The sequence below is a fragment of the Mesitornis unicolor genome, unplaced genomic scaffold (genome assembly GCF_000695765.1).
Source record: "Mesitornis unicolor isolate BGI_N332 unplaced genomic scaffold, ASM69576v1 scaffold31070, whole genome shotgun sequence".
Taxonomy (NCBI): Eukaryota; Metazoa; Chordata; class Aves; order Mesitornithiformes; family Mesitornithidae; genus Mesitornis; species Mesitornis unicolor.
Window position 1 is genome coordinate 1 of NW_010158098.1, and position 21411 is coordinate 21411.

General features: G+C 39.2%; 1 protein-coding gene across 1 annotated transcript in view; it reads left to right on the plus strand.

The window, feature by feature from the left end:
* The first annotated feature begins 527 nt into the window (after positions 1 to 527).
* The window catches only part of CCNT2 (cyclin T2), a 23239-nt gene continuing 2355 nt past the window's right edge, over positions 528 to 21411 (plus strand). Inside the window, exons 1-8 of the mRNA XM_010182592.1 lie at positions 528 to 602; positions 8499 to 8627; positions 9629 to 9689; positions 11289 to 11351; positions 17557 to 17602; positions 18940 to 19103; positions 20866 to 20936; positions 21154 to 21398. Of these exons, the coding sequence (XP_010180894.1) occupies positions 555 to 602; positions 8499 to 8627; positions 9629 to 9689; positions 11289 to 11351; positions 17557 to 17602; positions 18940 to 19103; positions 20866 to 20936; positions 21154 to 21398 (827 nt within the window). The 5' untranslated portion in view covers positions 528 to 554. The remainder of the gene's footprint in view (positions 603 to 8498; positions 8628 to 9628; positions 9690 to 11288; positions 11352 to 17556; positions 17603 to 18939; positions 19104 to 20865; positions 20937 to 21153; positions 21399 to 21411) is intronic.

The window sequence follows — 21411 nt, forward strand, 5'->3', positions numbered from 1 at the left end:
CGGCCTGGGTGTAGAGGCGCCTCGGGTCTCCGACCCAGCCTTTGAGCCGCCTTTGTAGCCGTAGCTGCGTGTTTAGGCACTTTTAAAGTAGATCCCAGTTCCTTGCGGACTCGTTTTCCTTGAAACGGGCATCGCCTCGCTGCCTGTTCTTTAATTGGATTTAACAAAAAGAGATCAGAGTAGAACTGAAACCTCAACTCCACCCCTGAAATAGTTGAACCGGAGCAAAACAAAGGCACTTGAGACAGGATTTCATTGAGGAGTTCTCATTCAGTGGGTGAGATGTGGCCAGGCTGGTACAGGGATCTCCACGTTGTCTGCGAAGCAGATGGGAAAGATAGGTGTTAATATCGGTTAAGTATGTGTTAATATCAGTTAAGTTCTGAGGTGTCACGTCCTTCATTCATTTTCAGCTGAAGACAGTATGTTGAAAGCAATGATTGATGTAGACAGCGCACTGATTTCCGTCCTTTTAAACAGTTTTCTTAATATGTCGTGTTTCCTTAATTTAATCTTCCAGATCTCAGCTTACGATAAATACTGCAATTGTTTACATGCACAGGTTTTATATGCATCATTCCTTTACAAAATTTAATCGAAATGTAAGTATGGTTTTATATGTGGTAATAATTGTGCCCATAATTTTGGCAGTCTAACTGACAAGTGTTATATTCCTTTCCCTTACTGTAAAGTTTGGTGTGTTGATAGGAATTCTAGCTTCTATCAGTGGTTTAGAAGCAATAATGATATCTCTTTGCAACTTCAAATTATTTTAACTAGTAGCAATTAAATTTTATCTTCTGCGATCGAAATAAAAAGATAAGCACCATCAGCAAACACATTTCAGATGTGTGAAGAATGCATTTAGGTGTTTTGAGTCTGGCTACTGCTTATGTGCTGTAGTTTGGAAGGCTGATGTGTAGGAACACACGTTTTTCTTAATGAAGTCAGTGGTAGTGCTAGCATGGTGTGTCTGACAATTATAATATGGTTGTGTGTATCCATATGGATCATGTTTCGGTTCTTAAAAAACAGTGTAAATTCATTAAACTAGTCCAGTCTTAAGCAGCTTGATGACAAGTCATATTAGACAAGAAAAATCTTTATATCTGATGAGAAAATGCCAGCTCTTATTTCAACTACTGAACTGAAAATGCTTTATCTGAATACAGAATATGTGAGGAAGAACTGAATTCTTCAGTAAAAATACTGTCTCTAATTGAGGGATTTTGTGGCTGGTATGGGACTTGATACCAACTTGAAAATATCAGGCCTTTTTTATGTTCAGCATTGGAAGCAACAGTTAGTAAAATAATATTCTAAATATTCTTGTTGGGTTTTTTATTACTTATCAGTATTTTATACTAGCTTTGCAAGAACAGTTAATAATGATGGTGGCACATCACTATGTGATGAGGAGTATTCTCTGATCTTGGCTTTTCACAGAATCACAGAATCACACAGAATCACAGAACGTTAGGGATTGGAAGGGACCTCAAAAGATCATCTAGTCCAATCCCCCTGCCGGAGCAGGAACGCCTAGATGAGGTTGCACAGGAAGGCGTCCAGGCGGGTTTTGAATGTCTCCAGAGAAGGAGACTCCACAACCTCTCTGGGCAGCCTGTTCCAGTGCTCTGTCACCCTCACTGAGAAGAAGTTTCTTCTCAAATTTAAGTGGAACCTCCTGTGTTCCAGCTTGTGCCCATTACCTCTTGTCCTATCATTGTTTGTCACCGAGAAGAGCCTTTTCATGATAAAATAAATAGATTGAGACTGTGGTAGATGTTATGGTCTAGACCAGACTTTGGTCTACCAAGGGGTATACTCCTGCCAACCTTGCACTGTGTGAAATTTGGGCAGGTACACAGTGGGTTACAGTGTTAGCCAACTTTTTTCTGGCATTAATTTGTTTATAACTTTTGTCTGAGTGAATGGACATCTTATTTGGTGTTTATTTGGCAAGAAATGCCTGTTAGTTTGTAGGTGCATTTCAGAAGTGAGTACATTTTTGTGCAAAATCTGAGATAAATTCAAGATTGTCTTCAAAACTGCAGTGTTACAGGTCCTTATGTAATAAAAGCTTAAGTGTTTTAAGTACAACCTGAGCTAAGTGTGTGTAAGCCTGAAACACTTTAACCAGAAGAAATAGAAGAAATATATAATGTAGGTTTTGTTTATGGCAGTGATAGTGAGCTTTGTATTGAATGGATATGCACATAAATCAAAATGCACTTCCCTGAGACAGCTTTCTACTTCAATAGCGCACAAGTTCTAGCAAGCTTTGTAGTGGAATATGCCCTTTGAAAGTGTCTCTGTAGGGCGAAGGCAGTTGTTCCATCTGTCTCTCCTCTGTGTACCTGCTTCCATAGCAGTAACCTGTAGCCCGTGGAAGAGGAGCTTGAAGTCTGCTGTGTCTGTGGGTGGTTTGTGGACTTGATAAACTAAGGCAGAGCTGCTTGGAATGGAGATGTCACTGTGCAGAGCTGCTGTAGCTGGTGCTTGTGTTACAGACACTGCCTGCTAGGTTGCTGTTTTCTACTGTCCTCTGGTAATCTGGGTTTTCGGTAGCAAGAAGCTGTAGCTGCAATGTTTAGGTTTTCACCAGACACTGGGAAATGCTGGTCACTTGGTACTGGAAGCACAGTAGTATTTGGATATATAGTGCCCTTTGTATGAAAACTACACCTTAAGTTATCTCTATGAGTCTTAAAAATTACAAGTAGCTATGTAAGGGCTGGATGCCACGGAAACTGCAATTGTTACAGGAGGGGGAAAGTGTATTGTTAAATTCTCAGGTAATAGTATTCAAAGAAAAGTTAAAGGCAAGTGCACTACAAGTTAGTGCTCAGTAATATTGATTGCTGCTGAATTACTTTCTGTAGCTCTTAATGAATGTAAGGCCAGACAGCAGCTTTGTGTGTGGACTGATGGGCAAATGCCTTATTTCTCTAATTTTCCAATAGGGTGAAGGGGGTGGTCTCAAAGTGATGTGAGTCACTTCTAACATACTCCCAAACCATCTGGCAGGTTCTGTGTAGAGAAAGCAAAAGCTGAGGACTCTAATAAATACTTAATATCAAATCTCTAGAGTACTTGGCAAGCTGAAAAATTTAACAATATTCATCCACTGCTGGAAGAAACTAGCCCTTAGAAATTAGATAGTAAGGTACTGGCAGTCTTGAAGCTAAAATTTGCTACAGTATATGAAGCATAGCTCTAATGTTCCTTTGTTACGTGCCTGTAGTAATGTTTATCCTTGGCAAGAAGGAATCTGAAGGAGGGGGTTAGAAAATTAGGTGACAATTAGTATGCCTTATGATCGACAGCTGAAAAAAATGTAGCCTTTGCTTTCTTGCTTTATTGGTAGGTTAATGTTTTAGTCAAGTAATAAGCACTTGCGTGTTTATCATCATGTATAATTGCTGGGTTGTACAAATACACGTGTAAGTCACATGAACTTAATTGTTAATAAACAGGTCTTCTAGTGGAAGCTCATTTACTTGAATAGCTGTTATCTCAATTCTGTTTTGTTTGGGTTTTTTGTCTTTCCTCCTTAATGTAAGTTACTGCTAAACAGTTTTACAGGCTTTAGAGATTTTGAGAATCAGCTGTGAATAGGGAACAGAATTCACAACAGCATCTTCACTCTGTAGAGCCATAGGGGTGGCACATACCAGTTTAAGTAGTCCTGTTTCATTTTGAATGTATTACATTTACTGCTCTAGTGACCAAGTATCCCTATTTTTGCAAAGTTACTGTGGGCTAGTAAGTCACTTTTGAATAGCTATGGATTATCTACGAAGTACATACATTTATTTGCAAAGAGGAATATGTTGGGGTTTTGTTGCCGCACTCAAAGCAGGGTTGCTGTGCCCCAGTAATGGGGTTGGAACATGCTTTACCAATTCTGGTAAGCAGAATTGGATGCCTTGGCTACTAATTTTCTCTAGTCATGCAAATGACATTTCAGGAACTACTGTGAGTCTCCTCAGCAGTAGTACAAATTATTCTTTCCATGTTACTGTTGACCAGAGCATAGTAACTTTGGTTTGCTGAGTATAAAATTAGTCAGTGCTAATATTGGAGTGGGGAGGGAGCTTGCTGGCTTTTTTTAGGAAATACTAGCCTGACTGTTGTAATTTAAAATGTCTTAAAAATTAAAGTTCTTCTGGAAATACTGTTTCTGTAGTACTTTGTGTCTGATACTGTTGTATAGCAAATGCCTCTTTTAGAAGCTTATTCTTCAGTGCACTGTGATTTGAAGAACAAAGAAGGGGGGAAAAAATCCTTGGTATGCTGGAAATGAGAGGTAAGGCATCCAAATGATAGCTGCGATTTAAAATATAATCCTTAGAAATGCCATGTGGAGTACCAGCCAACCAGTTGAAAATATACTTGATGTCAAGGGGTTTGAGTTTTTTTTGTGACATGCAGTAGAACTTATAAGTGCCTAAAGAAGTCTGCATGAGGAATTTTTTTCTCTGAAGTGCAGCATAGGCGAGTTGTGTGGAGGGTTCTTTTCTTTCCCGTCCTGTCTCACGTGCCCTGGCCAAATTGCAGTATTAAACAGTTGACTTTGCAGTTGTGCAGAGTTCTTAAGGCTTTCATAATGTGCACCAAACTTCAGCAAGGCTGGTTTGGACACCTATGTTCTTTATCTTGCAGTTTAACACATTTGCTGATTTTATGCAATGTGAGCTCGTGGTTATAATGAAAAAACTTGCAGCTCTGCGTTTGCACTTAAAAAGCCTCTGTCATAGATTGGGACCACTTAAAGTCTCAAAGTAATTTGTAACAAGTCTAGAAACATGCTAATATTGGCATTAAAAAGGAGAGAGAGTTCTCCGCAAACTACCTGTGTGCTGCAGGTGTATATGGAGATTTTTCTGAATGGCTTCGTTGTAGCAACACTGTTTTCACAATATGTCCTGTACTTTGAGTGAAACAGGATATGTACCACATCTGTCGATAAAACATGCTGTCTTCAGGCTCTTAGGTTTGGTTTTTCTGTTTCAGTTGGACTTGGTTTCTGAGATTCTCAGTACAAAAATGGGATTCAGTTTCATAAATCATGTATTCTTCTGAAGATATTTCTCAGTCTTAAAGAATATTTGGGGTACATGGTAGATAACTTCTTTAAAATATTTTGTTTTATCTCAAGATGTTTGGAAGAAGTTTACAGCTTTGTCAAGTTTGTCTTTAATTTTGCTTTTTTGTTCTGCTTTGCTTTTTCTGTCATTTTTGAGAATTGGAAATGAATGAAAGCATTTGAATAACTTTGCCAGTTACACACTTAGCAGGGTGTGTCGTCTTCACTGAAGACTGTATGCATGCCAAGTCTGAAATTCTATTAGGATGTCTGTTTTCCTGAATAAATACCAAGAGACAAAAATACTGGCCTGCTCTAAACTCAGAGTGAGAACCCTGGTCCTTGACAAGACAAAGACTTGAAATTCTTTGGCCAGAAGCTAACACTTCCTTTTTAAGGGAATGGGTAATTGAGATGTATGTAGATTTCTGATGAACCAGAGTTAAATGCCAGTTAACCGGTTTGGCACGAATCAGCCTTCAGAACTGTGTTTTATGTGAGGTCTTGGAGATCAGGAATTGTGTGGAGACTTCTTGGCCAGAACTGATCCCTTCCAGTAAATTAAAAAACATCGTGAAGTCAGCGTAATGAAGAAGGTGCTTTTTTTGGAATTAAATGAAACTTCAGCACAGTCACAGAATAACTGAGAATTTGCTGATGATTCATTTGTGCAGTCTCTGTGAAATGTAAATATTTTTCAGTCATGGTAATTGTTGGAAGCTGATTTTTCAGAAAGGTAAATGGTGAAAATTCCATGTATGTGTAAATTCCATGTATGTATATCCATGTCGGGATAGGTGTGTGATGCTTGGTGGGGATGGTAAGGCTAGAGAGAGAGGACAGTAGGGAGCAGCCATTCATTGCTCACAGTGCCTGTGCTTTTGCCCTTCAGCCCAGCAGTAAGGCACTGCTGCAGGTTACTGACTGAATCTCTTGTTTAGGTTTTTTTTAATATTTTTTTTTAAAGGGAGGGAAGTTATGTGAACCTGGGGAGATGGAAGTTATCTTCTGCATACTTTCTATTAGAGCTTCTTCCCTTGATCCGTTCTGTGTCTGATTCTGTACGCTTGATGTCACATTCCTTCCTCAGTGACTTCACTGTGAGTCCTAGTTTTCAGTCCATCATGGTCTGCCTCACTGTATCAATTTTCCTGAGGGAAAGCCAGAATTGAAGCAGTTCTGGTCTCTCTGGTGTCCTCATTAATATCTCCTTGTTTGTCCCATGTCTTCTTGTCAAACTTGTTTCTTCATAACTCTTTTGATTCTTAAACATTCCAAATTTCCTTCTCTGTCGTTCGTGTTTCTCTGGCTTCCTAGCCCTGTCTGCTAACCTGGTTGTTCCCAGAAGCTCTGATTATGTCTGAGAATGTAACCCTTCCTCGTAGGTTGGCCCTGGTGTAGAAGGTGTGAACCTCAGACACCTTCCTCAGTCATGCCTGCCCTAAATCGCTGAAGTGCACTAGGGAGAGGTTACCACATGGTTCATATGGATGAAGGAACTGTAGGCAAGAGAGATTTGCCTGGGTTCGTGCATTACTGGGCTGGAGCACAGTTTGTCCCCTCTAAAATATCTTTATATGGCATACATATGCTGGGTTGTACATATGTGTGCTCCTGTACGTCTTCTGGCACTTCAAAGCTGTTGTTACTCTAGCTGTCTGAACTCTAGAAAGCCTTTCCTTCACATCTAGTGTTGAAAAGTGTATCTTCCAGCTTAAGTGAGACCTATCTCAAGTAGTATGTCCCTTGCAAAGGGAATTTTGTCCAGAATTTAAAATCATTACTTCAAGCAATGTGGATGGGAACTTCTCAGAAATAATCAGAAGTCTTAACTGGCTCTGTTACTGCGGCCTTGTTCAGCAACATCTGACTCTATGGTTTTTATTTCGTTCATTTGTAAGGCTGAAGTTACAGGCTTCTTAAAAAAGAAAGTAGTTCTTTTGTCTCTGGAAGAATTTGCCCCTGTGACTGTTTTGGGTGGCTTGGGTTTGTTTTTTAAGAATACTAGATTTCTTCATGGTGCATTTCTCTGCATCAAAGGGCATCACCTTCACAGGGTGTCAGTTTTCCGTAAGTCTGCCAACTCACAAATTTTACTTAAGATCCAAGTGGACATTTCAAAGTGATTTAAGGAGGCAGAAAGTTCTCCCTCAATACATCTGAAAGCTCCTGAAACATAATGGGTCATCACTTAAATGTTTGATTCTAGTTAATTTATTGCAACTTTTCATATGTTGCAAATTTTTATAGCAAATGTTTCATTTTGATGTAACAAAAGGGCTTGTTTGCTGACCAAAAAGAAAAAAGTGGGGGGAGGAGCAAACCTCACTCTAGAGGGGAGTATGGCTGCTATTCAGTTAATTCAGTGTAGTTTTACTTGGGCCCTGAATGAGAAATCCAATACCCGCACTGCTTGCACTGTACATAAATTAAGTACTCAGCGAGCAGCTATTTCAATCTCTGAATAAATGCTGTATACTGGCTTAATTTTAACCAATTTAATATGTTCATGTCTACGTGAATATTTCTGCTATCGTGTTAATTCCTGCTTAACATGGGCAGCTTTGGCATACAAAGAAAACCCTGGTTCTTCCAAGTCATTTACAGTTGGCCCTGTTCTGTATATAGATACATCAGTCACTCTAGCTGACAACCAGGCATCAGGACTCCATTGCTAAGTCCTATGTGACAATGAACTGCGGATGGGTGCTTTGCTGCCAGCTTATGACACCTAGAGTTTTAGAAAAAATTTAATCTCTAAATGTAATCTGTAGTCTTTACTAGCGCATGATAAAAGCACTGTTTTATGAATCCCTTGTGCTTTGTTCTCCAAATACCGCTGGGTGTATCGTAAAGTTTCTAAGAGTAAGCTTTTACTTATACAACCTATGTTTATATAACAAGCTGGTTTTGTTAAACTTCTCTACAAAGTTGCTTGCTTTTTAGGAGAATCAGATGCTAGCAGAACTTGTGCTCAGCTGTTTTGACTTTTACTGAAAAGATGGTGTAATGCCTCACTACTGTGCAAGAAATTGGATGAACTTTCTCACGAAGTACATTTAACTCGAAGCAGCCTGTTCTAGTCTGACTAAATCTTCTGACCAAGTCTGTTTTTTTTAATGTTGAACTGGAATTAGTTTGACCTCAGACATCTTACTCACAAATGTAATTTAGCATTTATGCTACTCCTTTGCTGTGCTGCTGAGAGGATTGCATCGGTTATAAAATAAAACATGACTGGTTATTTTTGTTGCCTTGCATGATTTCAGAAGTGGTAAAAAAAAAAAATAAACCCACACAAACAAATACAGCTTCTTTAAGCCTTTTCTAATTACCAGTTTAGACTCCATAAAAATGCAAGTCCTACTTGTGTACAGTTGAAAAATACATCTATGTTTTTCTTCTTCAGATAATATCTCCTACGGCGTTGTTTTTGGCTGCAAAAGTGGAAGAACAGCCACGGAAACTTGAACATGTTATTAAAGTAGCACATGCCTGTCTTCATCATCAAGAGCCACAAATGGATACAAAGAGTGATGTAGGTGGAAGTTATGGTTTTAAAGATAATCAGATAACATTTCATCTAATGGTCTTTTACATTGTCTTGATTGGGTTGTTGCTGTTTGCAAACTAGATAAAATGATTTTGGTTTTACACCATTTAAGTTTTTTTCATTGGTCTACATAATTTATTAAAGACTCAAATATTTGTGTTACGAAACTTGAAGATTGTTCCATCTTGCACTTGCATTATTTTAAAAACTTCTACATCTAGTAGAAGACTAGACTAGACATGAAATAAGAGGTTTCATACATGGTTCTGTAAGTTACACGGTTTGCACAGAGGAGTTCAGGACACTTTCTTTCTCAACCAGAGGCTCACTGTGCACTGTTGTCTACATTGTTTTAAAGGATGCAATGTGGTTGTCAGCTGCTGCCTTTGCTATACATTTGCCTTCCTTTCATTTGCCAAATCTTGTACATCCTACTTTATAGCTCACATTCTTCTTTTCTGGGATGAGTCTTCCAGAAACAAATCGTACAAGGAAGTACGATGGAAATTGCACCAGAGTTGTTTGTTTGAAGGTCAGGCTGAGCTAGTTATACCCTGCTGGACCTCAGCTGACCTATAAAACTGTTTGAGCACCTTTGCTATGCTCCTAGCATGGAATGACACGTGGAGGTATTTATATATGTTTGCATTGGAGCTTACAAGCTTAAGCTAGCTTAGCACAGGCCTGCTGAGTATATCCAGCTGTATTTTAAGTACTTGTGAAACAGATAACCTGCTTAGAGATGTTTGAGTTGATTTGCACTGGCAAACCTTTGTAAGTGTTACAGCATCCCCTGCTTCTCTCCAAAATGCTTTGCTGGAATAGGTTATATGAGATCCAGACTAAACAAGTCTTACTGTGAAAGATTTTACTGTTGGTTGTAACTCTCTTGTGTTTCTAGGACCAGTATTCAAGTGGGAAGCATACAATTACAATTTTGAGAAAACAGCTAGCTATGCCTTTACCTCTTTGCTTATTTGTTTCAGGCATACCTTCAGCAAGCCCAAGAGCTGGTTATACTTGAAACAATAATGCTTCAAACTTTAGGTATGTCTTTCGAAATACCTCCTGTGCAGCCAACTACCCTGAAGAAGTAATGGGACCCAAGTAACTGGATTGTTGATGTGCTATTGGTACACTAGAACTTTACTTTTTTTTTGTATACGACTTCTGACCTGTGAATTTAGTTTTGTATTAGCAGTTCTGCTGTGTTCACTTCTGAGGAAAAAAAAAAAAGGCTTATCTATGCTTGTGAAATAGATGTTTCTGACAGTTTGATGAGGTAGACGTGTACCCTTCCAAACAGATACTCCAAAGTAGCAACTATGTTGATATTTCTTCATATAAAGTAATATACTACTGTAACATGTTATACACATGTTAGCTGTGTGTTTGTTCTGAAGCCACTGGGAAGAGCTTTATAGCAAGTGCTCTTCCCCATTTTGCCCTTCAGTGGAACATTATGTAATGGAGCAGGGTCACTACCTCTGAACATCACAAGTTGTAGTGTAAGCACTTAATGAATTCAGGTGATTCCAGAATTTGACATGGAATGTTCTGATAAGAAGCTCTTCAGACTTTAAAGTGACATAAATAGAATCACACAGAATATTAGGAGTTGGAAGGGACCTCGAAAGCTCATCCAGTCCAATCCCCCTGCCAGAGCAGGATCACCAGACCAGGTCACACAGGAACACGTCCAGGCGGGTTTTGAATGTCTGCAGAGAAGGAGACTCCACAACCTCTCTGGGCAGCCTGTTCCAGTGCTCTGTCATCCTCACAGTAAAAAAGTTTTTCCTCATGTTCAGCTTGAACCTCCTATGCTCCAGCTTGTTCCCATTGCCCCTTGTCCTGTCATTGGCTGTCTCTGAGAAGAGCCTGGCTCCTTCCTCCTGACACTTGCCCTTTACAAATTGATAACCATGAATGAGGGCACCCCTCAGTCTCCTCTTCTCCAAGCTAAAGAGACCCAGCTCCCTCAGCCGCTCCTCATAAGGGAGATGCTCCACTCCCTCCATCATCTTTGTGGCTCTGCGCTGGTCTCTTTCAAGCAATTCCTTGTTCTTCTTGAATAGAGACAATTACAGCTAACAGGCCTGAGAATGCTGGCTTACTCAGATGTTCCTTAATACCACTTTGAGTGTATTGTTTAAAAAAAAAAGCTTACAGTAGTGACCTAATTTTAAAAATAGTGCCAAAAACAAAGAAAGGTTTCTTATGTCACTGACCTACAAATTGATTTAATTTGTAATTTCACAGATGGAACATGTTTAACTCCTAGAATACAATTTAAGTGTGCATGCACACACGTGTATTTCAGTGTGTCTGTACTATAGCTTTTACTGGTGTATTAATGTACTAGAAACTGCTCAAATATGTTCAGCTTTCAAAATAGTCATACGTGTGTGTGTGTATATAGTACTTGCGATTACTGAAGGAATGTTTTACTAATTGATCTTGAAATGGCTATACCATCTACCATTCAAATGGATGAAGAAGTGCAGAATAAAAGGCAGTTAGTGTCATTTGATCTTCAGTGCAGAGATTTAGCAAGTCTTTTAGGTCTGTGCATAAAGGAAAGGGTCTTGTTTTTTTTATTTAACAGATGGTAATGCATAGTCCTAAAACGTATTCTTAACTCTTCAGGTTTTGAGATTACCATTGAACATCCGCACACAGATGTTGTGAAATGTACGCAATTAGTGAGAGGTCAGTGACTTTTAACCGCTCCTGTAAGTTTTTTTTAAATTTCTAGTCTAATATGATCTTCACCAACTGTGTTTTCCAAAGAGTTTGTTTGAAGCTAATTACTGAAAGACTGATCTTAACCTGTAGAGTCTGATAGAGTCCAGTTCTGTCCTTCATATTTTTTGTTTACTTATTAGCTTTGATTTTAATAATGTCTGTTTCATGCTTTCGTAAATGACAGAAGCAGTTAGTAGCTGAAGACTGAACTACTCAGTATCATACTGGGTTGATTTTTTTTCACTCTGAAGTAGTTTTACCAGGTAAACTTTAGTCTGCATATTGGTTGATGGCCCACACTAGCTTTCTCCCTAGCAATTCTTTTTAGGCAATGAACTGAGGGATAACAAGTGCCTCGCATGTCTGCTATCGCGTGCAGATGCTTCGAGAAGTGACTAATTGTTTTTCTGGAGCAGGGTGTACTTGTTTTGGATGGTGGCACAAAGCCGCAAACCTCTTGTGAAACAACTATGTCCTCTAACTTGTATGCAGCTCATTAATGTGACTCCAGCTAGACACCTGTTCTGTTCTTTACTGGGTTTTGCTGAATTTTGGCACACCTTCTTTATTTCTTAATTTGGTTTCCTTTGAAGCTTTAAAAAATGAAACAAAAATCCTCTCATAAGATAAGGGATGAAAAAATTTGGAACAGTTGGGAAAGCACCTACAATAAGCTTTTCACTTTAATTATGTTCCTTAATTAAAAAATGAAAATGATTAGAGCACGATTGACAGTCTTTAGTCATTAGCTGTCGCACTGAAAAATGTGAAGTTAAGCACTTCAAAATTTTTACATTTTTTTCCTCTCTAAAATATAGCAAAGTTAGGTGCAACTTAATAATGTTAACTAAATCTGTTTTATAGTAAGTCTAGAATTAAAGTTGATCTCTGAAGGAAAAGTGTATCTTCCTTTCTCATTTTAAAGTAGCTTACTGGTGTAGTGTCTTCAAGAGTTTGATTCTGAGTAGGACTGGTGCTATAACTTACTTGCATATAATCTAGCTTTATTGCTGTTCTTGAGGTAATAATTCTTTGCTTTCTGTCCAGATTTGATTGTGACACGATGCATAAGTCTGTATTGCACCTCAGTGGTCTGCATAAGCAGCTCTGTAGGGTTTCTCTTTGGCTTTTCTTAACTGTTGGTCAATATAAATGTGAGCGTGTATTACAGTTTTGTGTGAGCCCCTGCACTTCTGCCTGGTATCTGGGGCTGTGGGGAGGGGTGGCAGGCAGTATTGTAGCTGCATCAGGATTTCCACGTTAGTGTATTTGATTTGAGCCTACAAGAACAAAGGCATAGTGCTATGTGAACTTAATTTCCTTTAGTCAAGGATAGATAACACTCTAAGACTGTTCAGCTTTTGCCTGTGTGCTTGGTATGCTACTTTTGTGTGCTGACAGAATTCATACATTGAGGGTACATGCTAGCTTTTAAATTTGACATTTTAAAGATAGTATTTAATGTCAGCACAGTTTAACGAAATAGTTAGAATTCTAAAATTATACCAGGTCTTGAAATCTGAAGACTCCAGTGAGGACTGAAAATCCATGTACCTCAAGGACTGGTGCAAAGTGAATGTAATACATCTGGTGCTTGAAAACCAACTTGGTGGAGTAGCTGTGCTCCATAGTATATGTGTATGGATATGGAAGTCTTGTCAGCATGTGCCCCTCCTAGTGGTGGTATAGGCTGTGAACACAAGGTTTGAGTGCCTTTACTTAAAAAAAAATAATAAATTAAAAAATGAAATCTGTAGTTAGATGTGCAAGTCAAGCAAGTGGAGAATAATTGCCATGGAAAATTATTAGTCTTCTGTATTGAGTGAATAAAGAGGTGAGATTGTGAGCATGATCTATCTTTGAAGATGTGGTGGTACGATTTCTAGTTCTCTACCTCTTAATACGTATGTATTGGTCAGTGTGTTGTTGTAATATGAATAGGTACAACAGTTAGATATCAAGTCCTGAATCTTTCAAAATATATTTGACTGTTGTCAGTGTTAAGCCTGTAGTGGTGAAGGGATTGACTGAAGTTAAAGAAATGCAAGGTTCTTTCATTCAGTTCTGGTAGTATATCTTCTTGGACAAAAAGCACTGTTTCAGAAGGCAAAAAGATAGCTTTTTTTAAAGATGATTAACTTATCCAAGACTATTATGATTAAAGCTTTCAACTGTAGGTTTGGGGAGAGAAGGAAAGGAGGAATACAATGTCACTGTCTAAGAATCAAAAAGAACGGCAACAAAGTTAGCTGAGGTATGTGAGTGTATTTAATGTTTTGTCCCTCAAACTTTTGCTGGCTAAACCTTAAGTGGCTAAGAGGATGGCTGATTCTCTGTGTCACTTTTTGTTGAATTGCATCCAGGCTAATGTTCTTTATGTTTTTACTGTTAACTGTATTAATCTGTACCCTCTTCAAAAACAAAATGAAAACCAAAATCTGGTTCTGTTCATGATGCTCAAAAGATTCACCACATCAAGATCCTTTATCAGAAGACTGTCTAGTCTAGTAAGTAGCATACCAGAATCAGCTGCTGGAAGCTGAAGATGAACTTCTAAGTGAGAATTGTTGCAAACAAACATAATTGCTTCAACATACAACTAAAGAAAAAGTTGAATTCTTAATCTTTAAGATTGACAGCATTTCTGAAGGTAGTGTTAGACAACAAAGATCATAGTAGATAAGGGGGTGACTGGATGGATACGTAAGTATCTAATTATTCCTTCTGGTTTTCAAAGATTCATGGGTTCATGACATTGTCCCATCTTTACAGTCTGATCAGTGTAGTAGATGAGGAGAGTGATGTCAGCTCAGTCTTCTTCTGCACCACTCTTCCTCAGTGTCAACAGTCTGAGGAGAGGAGGCAGGACCATCGTTCCTTAGGGTCTCACAGGTCCTCTCGGGAATCTGGAGGCAGTGGATCTGTGAAGGCCTGTCAGCAAGCTTCAGTGCCCATTCCAAGGATGCTCCAGTACTGATGAGGGAGGAAAAGAAAAAACTAAAACACCAGAAACTGTTCTGGTGTCAAACTACCTCACTGTCTGGAATGCTAGTTGAGTGATCAGCAGTGAAACTGCCTTCGTGCTGAGACCATGACATGGCCTTCTTGGACTGATTTTACACCAGAGGTTGTTCCCAGCCTGCTTCTGGTGGAACTTGAAGGGGAGGAATCTGTATCCTCATCTCCAGTCTCAGAAGTCTTCAGTGATTCTTATTTCTGTGTTGGTACACAGCCTTCTTTTGGAACTGAAGATTGGATCCCAAGGATTTCTAGAATTGTTCTTGCTACTCTGCAGGTTATCAGGTATCTTGAACACCCATGATTATTACTAATCCTCTGTGGAAATTGCACTGTCACATTCTTCAAGCATACCATAGTATCTGTGTGCACAGCTGCCATTGGTTCATTTGGGCTGGTAAAGACAAGGCAGCAGAAGATGAGATGAATCTGCTTTTTCAGAGGGTATTCTGATGAGAAAAATTTAAACCTTAGTATACAAAGTGGTGTGGAAAGACTTTAAACACCAGCTGCACTCCAGCAGTGACACAGGTGGTCTTTACATTCTGAATTTTCACCTCGGGTTTCTTGGGCTTCTTCCCAGGGTTTAAATGCTTTCAAGAAAGCAAAACCATTAGGAGTGCTTAGACCTGAATGCCTGCACCATGGCCTCCTCCAGCCCCTTCCAGATACAGCAGGCATCCACCAGCATGGCTCCATTCAGAGCCCGCAGCTTTTTTCCTTTTGCCCAGAAGGACTTGAGCAAGCCTTCTCTCTTCTAATGTTGACTGGCTTATCTGCAGTCTTCTCTTTCTGGGGAATGCTTAGTCAAGTTTTCAGGGTCCTAGGCATAGCCAGCGACCCCTCTCCTAAGAGTGACTTGACAATTGTGTTTTCATGAGTATCTGGAGAGCCAAGACAACCTAGTGTTGAAGAAAAGACACAGATGTCTTGGAATTGCACCATTTCAGCTGTGTGGCTGTGCCCAGTAAAAAGCATTTTGGTTTCCACTTGGGAATTTCTTGGAGACAGTAGCCTTCTGGAAGGTGCACTGGGCAGCAAGTTCTGTTTCAAAATCTTCATTATTCAGTAATCCCCAGCCTTATGGTTGCTTCTGCAGCAGTGAGGCAGGGTGAGTGTTTTAAACCACTCTTGAATGATAAAATATAAAACTGATTTTTAATGGCTGACATCCTAGTCATCAGTCCTGGGACGTGAGTGACAACAGGGGAGCTTTGCTGGCTTGTTTTAACCTCTGCTGCAAGGTTATTTTAATTTGGAGATGCACTTTCTACTACTATAAAGGAAATAACACACCGAAATATAGGAACCAAAATTTGTTAGCTTTAATTTTAGTGATGGATTCTACTAAATAAAACCTGTCCTAAATGCAAGAGAGGAGCTTGAGACAGATGTTTTCAGTTGTCTTGTGTTACCACAGGTTTTAGTTGTAAGGTGAAATTTATTGCTGGCTTTGGCAGTGATGATTGTTTAGCTGTAAACAAGTTGAAACAGTATCATACTGCTTGTAGTATAGGTAAGGTATTTAGCACATTAATTTTTGATTGAGACTAAAATGTGTGTCTTAAGTTGTGATTCTTTTCTTCCAGGTATGTGTTTTGATTTACTCAACTTTCAAGCTGATGTTAAATAGAAGCTGTTTGGCATCTGTTTTTCTTCCTTGTTCAAAAGGGACATTTCAGTGCGAGTAGAGATGCTTCTTGGTCCAGTCCCTTAATTCAAATGTGTTATAACTTTACAGAATATAGAAATCCTTGAAGATCTTTTACACATTTATTTGATTAGACGTGAAGAGGAAGACATCAATTTCAGTCTTATTCAACCATCCTGTATTTTCATTCATTTTGTTATGATTGTCTCATTTAGCTTTTTCTTTTTTTCGTAATACTGCCTTATGTTTTTTTGATGGAGAGGAAGAGGTTGAACTCCATGGTTATCAGACATGCAGTTACTATTACAGCTTGCGAACTAAATGTTGTAGTGCAACACTGCCGTGTTGTCACTTCCCTTTTTGATTATTGTGGATTAGTAGCATTTGTGTGTAGGAACGGATCCTGTTACCTTACTGCTTCCACGTACTTCTCAGGTTATGGCACTGCCCGGCTGTGTAGCGTGAAGACAAATCTGATTTGTACTACTTGCCAATCATTAGAAGTTTAGTTAAATCTCATTTTTAATATGCTTTTTAAAAACTAACTTTTAAGTTGTTGCAGTCTTTCTCAAATTTCTTGGAAAGATTATTATTAAATAAGTTTAACAATATTCCCTTTGACATAAAACTGAACACTACAATTTCTGCAGGTAGCACTGATTTCAAGTGATAGTGTCAAAGTAAGAATTCAATGAAGGCCGCAGTCAATCGTCAGTTAAAACCATTGTGCCCAGCTATCCCATTATATGCATGTTACAGTAAGTTCTCTTACCTGAGTGAGGAGCGTTGGGGTTTCACTGGTAGGGGTCAGTGCTCGATGGCTGTAACAGCTTAAGTCAGCTTTTCAGTTCTGGCACGTTGCAGTCTTGTGTGGGGTTTTTTCCTGACTGTAACTAAAATGAAGCTGTTTGTTTCCTATCGAAACTTTGCCATAGGTTTAACAAATGTGGAACAAAACTTTACGAGTACAGCGCTCTTAATTAGCAGGAGCAGAAAACTCGTTGAATTTTTTTACCTTCTAGCTTGGGAGCTTGTGTTGTAGGGCTTTGGGAGATGTGGCTGTTTTCAGGGAGGTGCTGGGGTGGGAAGGGTGCTCTCCTATGTCCTGTCATGCTCCTCTCCCAGAGCAGAACTCATTGGCTGTTACCGACTGCCTCACTGCAGCCTGGGGCTGTGCGAGGGCTCGTCTGTGTGTGCAGGAGGGAAGCAGGTGTTCCCTGCACAGAGCGTGCTGTGTGAGAGGCATTTATGGGGTAGATGAGCAAAGGGAAACTCCTGTGGGTTGTGCAGGGGGAGGGTCAGTGAATGGAGCGATGGTCCATCTCCAGTTACTGAGTGTCATGGCCTCTTCTGTACCTTGGAGAAGGTTCTTTTAAAGGCTAGTTAGCTACATTCACATCAGCTCTGTGGTGCTTTTAGAAGATAAAATTGCTTTAATTGTTGAATGAACGTGACAAGTTAGTGCAGGTCTTTAATCTCTCTGTTTTTCTTTTCTTACAGCAAGCAAGGATTTGGCACAGACATCCTATTTCATGGCTACCAACAGGTTGTTATCCTGAACCTCTTTGTTGCACTGTTGTAGCACACTATAGCTTCCTTTACTGCAGGGCCCCCTCCATGTGTCTTACCCTTGTTGCAACAGGAGACTGGGCCATCTCCAGTGGTGGTACCTTCCTGTTTGCAGTGCGGTGTATTGTACAAGGGCCTGATGGCACAAAGGGGTTAAATGCACAATGAGAAGTGTAGTGGTGCTTTCTGATGACATTTTCTCGATTGTGAGTGCATAAGTCTAAAATTGGTAGCCTGAATAGCAGCTAAAGATTACAAAGAGCTAAACTTAACCTAGAAATTCGAGCATCTTGGTAAGTACAAAACTATTTTTAGTTTACACTTGTAGTTAATGGCAGTTTTCTCTTAACTTTAAATATATTGATCCAATCTTAACTTATAAAGTTATAGTGGGCCTAAGACCTTTTCAACTAGCTGATTTTTCTCTTCAGATAGACTAGTAGTAGTAGTCCAATGTTCTTCCTTTTAGAAACAGCTCTTTAATCTTTATATATAGTTTTAAAACTTAAGTACTTACATAAATTTAAAGTTCTAGGGTTCCAAATGGGGATTGTGTATACATAGGCTGCTGTAGAAAGCTGGAATTTGAGAGCAAACTTTAGTCTTGATTTCTCAATGACTTCAGTTAACTTCTTGCCAAACAACTTTGAGCTTTATTTAATAGAATTACATGTAGATAGTTTTTAAGCAATTATCTGCTGGTTATTACAGTTCTTCCAAATAAATATTTCCTTGATGGGCAGGGTTCTGTATTTGAAACAGCTGTTAAGATGAGCTGTAATAAAGCAGTGAAACTGAACCGATGTCTTTGTGCTGCTGCCAGCTGGAAGCTGAAGGGGAGTTCACAAATCTCACCAGTCCAGGCCTGATGAAAAAGGCCACAAGTTGTTCACTTAGCCTCTGTGGAGCTATGGAGGACCTTCTTCCAATTGTCTCGTTCAGAGACTGCATAATCAGCTGTATGCTTTTTACTGTAGAATTTTAATTGATCACATTATACTTTCTTTTTAGTGCTTAAGTACAGTAGAATATAACTGGTAAATTTTTGCTCTGTAGCAAAAGCAAATTGAACTTTTCTACCACATAAATGCCCTGCCCTTTGTTTTCTTAAGGCAGTAAGATATCGTACAAACCTAATCAGAAAAATGTTCCATGAACATTTAACATTTAATGTTAATTTAAACATTAACAAATGTTTAACTGCTGTTACTTGACAAGTTTTCTTATTCTGTGTGTTAATGGTTGATTTGTTTGGGTTTTCTATTTTCCATGTTTGATTTCCTTTGGTTCCTCATTACGAAATTTGTGCAACAGTCTTCACCTTACTACATTCTGTCTTCAATACAAGCCCACAGTGATAGCATGTGTGTGCATTCACTTGGCCTGCAAGTGGTCCAACTGGGAGATTCCAGTATCAACTGATGGAAAGCACTGGTGGGAATATGTAGATCCTTCAGTTACCCTAGAATTACTAGATGGTAAGTAATGCTGCTTTTCACATTTCAAAATTATAAGTTTTTATTAATGTGGAAATGGGAGCATAGTATACTAAGAGCATAGCTTTAAGACTAAATTAAGCCTCACTGACTTTATGTACCAGTTGCTTAGGTGAGAGAAAGGTATAGGAGAGGGGAGAACTTCAGAAGACAAACTTGGTTTTGAGACCCTTTTCATTTCATTTCATTTCATTTCATCCTATGGGCTGGGGCATCCATGTACCTTTTGTTAGGTGCAGGTTAGAATCTCGCCTTTAAGTGCTTTCCAGAACCAGGAAAGGGATGGAGATTTACCAGTGCTAATCCATGCAGTCCTGATCATTTTACATGCATCACTGGTCCAAGTTTACGGCTTCACTATCACTGAGACAACTGTTTTTAAGGCTATACATAAAATTGCCATGTCCGTGGAGGTAGTCCTATGTTAACAATTGGGTGTAGCTTATGATACTTCAAATTCCTGTAAAATATTTGTTTCTTGGTAAATGGCTTCTTTCCAGAAGAAAGCATGTGCCTAGAAGACCATATACCTAGAAGTTTACTATCTTTTGAAATACTCCTTATTACATTGGAGTCTGAATTTAAGGCCTACATACGCTGCTGTGGTGGAGGTGGTGGCTTTAGGGGCTTTCAGATCTATGTATTGGACTTTGTTTCAGAGCAGTGAGTGGTAGAGGCCTCCAGGCTTGGTGTGGCCCAGCATAGCTCCCCATGGCCTGCTTTTCTCCTCTGCTGAGCTTTTATTTCTTAATGGCAATTTTTTTTTTTGTAACTGCAAACTTGGGTAGGTGTCATGTGAAGCACAGACCCAGAGTGAGCTTGATATTGCAAGTTCAAATGTCTCTGTCTTAGTCAGGTTCTTTCAGATACCACCCTGCCTGCCTTCTCATCTGGCTACTGGTTTTGTGTGTTTGAGAAGCATGCATCACTTTGATTTTTAAAATGCCATGAGATGTGTGCTGTCAGCTTGCAGTAAACACCACTTAATTCTTCAAGCATTTATCGAGCTGGTGTGTGTAATAGACCACAGTCCTGAGGCAGTTTTGTGGAGTTCTGGAGAAGCCAGTTCTTCCAGACCTGCAAGAGGTCTACTTCTGCATTCAGATTCTGACTGTACCTAATGATGTTTAGCTTGCGAGTAAAGTTAAATTTCAGTGTGAAGTATGCTGACAAGCGTGGAAATGTACCTGGACGTATTAATTGCAAGGATTGTTGTTTTTTTAATACAGCCAGCTGCTTTGCCTTGAACACAAATCAGTCAAAAGCTGCTGTTTAAAACGGGCTGCTTCAAGGCGTCTGGTGGTTTATATTTTGTTCAGAGCTGTTATTTGTTGTTCCTGAAATTGGATGCAATGACTGAAACAGTGCCTTTAGAAATTCATACTTTAAAGGAAACTTAACTTTGTAAAGGAAATGCTGTTATTTTATTTGTACAGATCCCTCTTGAAATTCTTGGTCTAACAAATCCAGGTTTTGCAAGAGTAAAAATAAAATCTTTAAATTCACACCTGTTTTTCAGAATGTGTGTAGTGGTCACAAGTCTGTTGTGAAATACTGTAGCTTTTTTTGTTCAACACTTGTCTAACAATTTTTTATTAAATATCAATTCAAATCACATGCAGCCTGTAGTAACTTCTGCAAAAGCTGTATAACATTAGTCTAGAAAAATGCTTAAAGTTTAACCTGCTCATTACAGAATCAGATGTAAAAATGGCTTTTGGGTTTGTTTTCTTTTTCTACCCAGAGCTAACTCATGAGTTTCTGCAAATACTGGAGAAAACGCCTAGCAGGCTCAAGAGAATTAGAAATTGGCGGGTAAGAAATTTTCCTATTGTCTAGCAAAAGGAGGTGAACTTCTATGGGAACTGCGAACCAAGGGGAAAAAGTTTAGTTGCATCTTATTTGCCCTTTATTCCTGCAGCTGGGTTGGGAGGGGGTGAAACCCTTTTATCCTCACCTGTGAGCTACATTAGCATGTACTGTACAAGTATTCCAAGTTGTGTATTTTCTCACCTCTCTCCTTTTTGCTTAGGCTAACCAGGCTGCTAGGAAGCCTAAAGGTGATGGACAGGTATCTGAGAACTCGCTTCTTGGTTCATCTTTGGTCCAGAATTCCATTTTGGTGGATACAGTTACTGGTGTAGCTGCAAACACAAGTTTCCAAAAACCATCAACATCATTTCCTGCACCGGTACCTCTGACCTCAGGAAGTATTTCTGTTCCAGACAGTCACGCACCTGAAAATTTGGCAATACTAGCTACAGGGATGGCAAGTACCTCATGAAGTTTG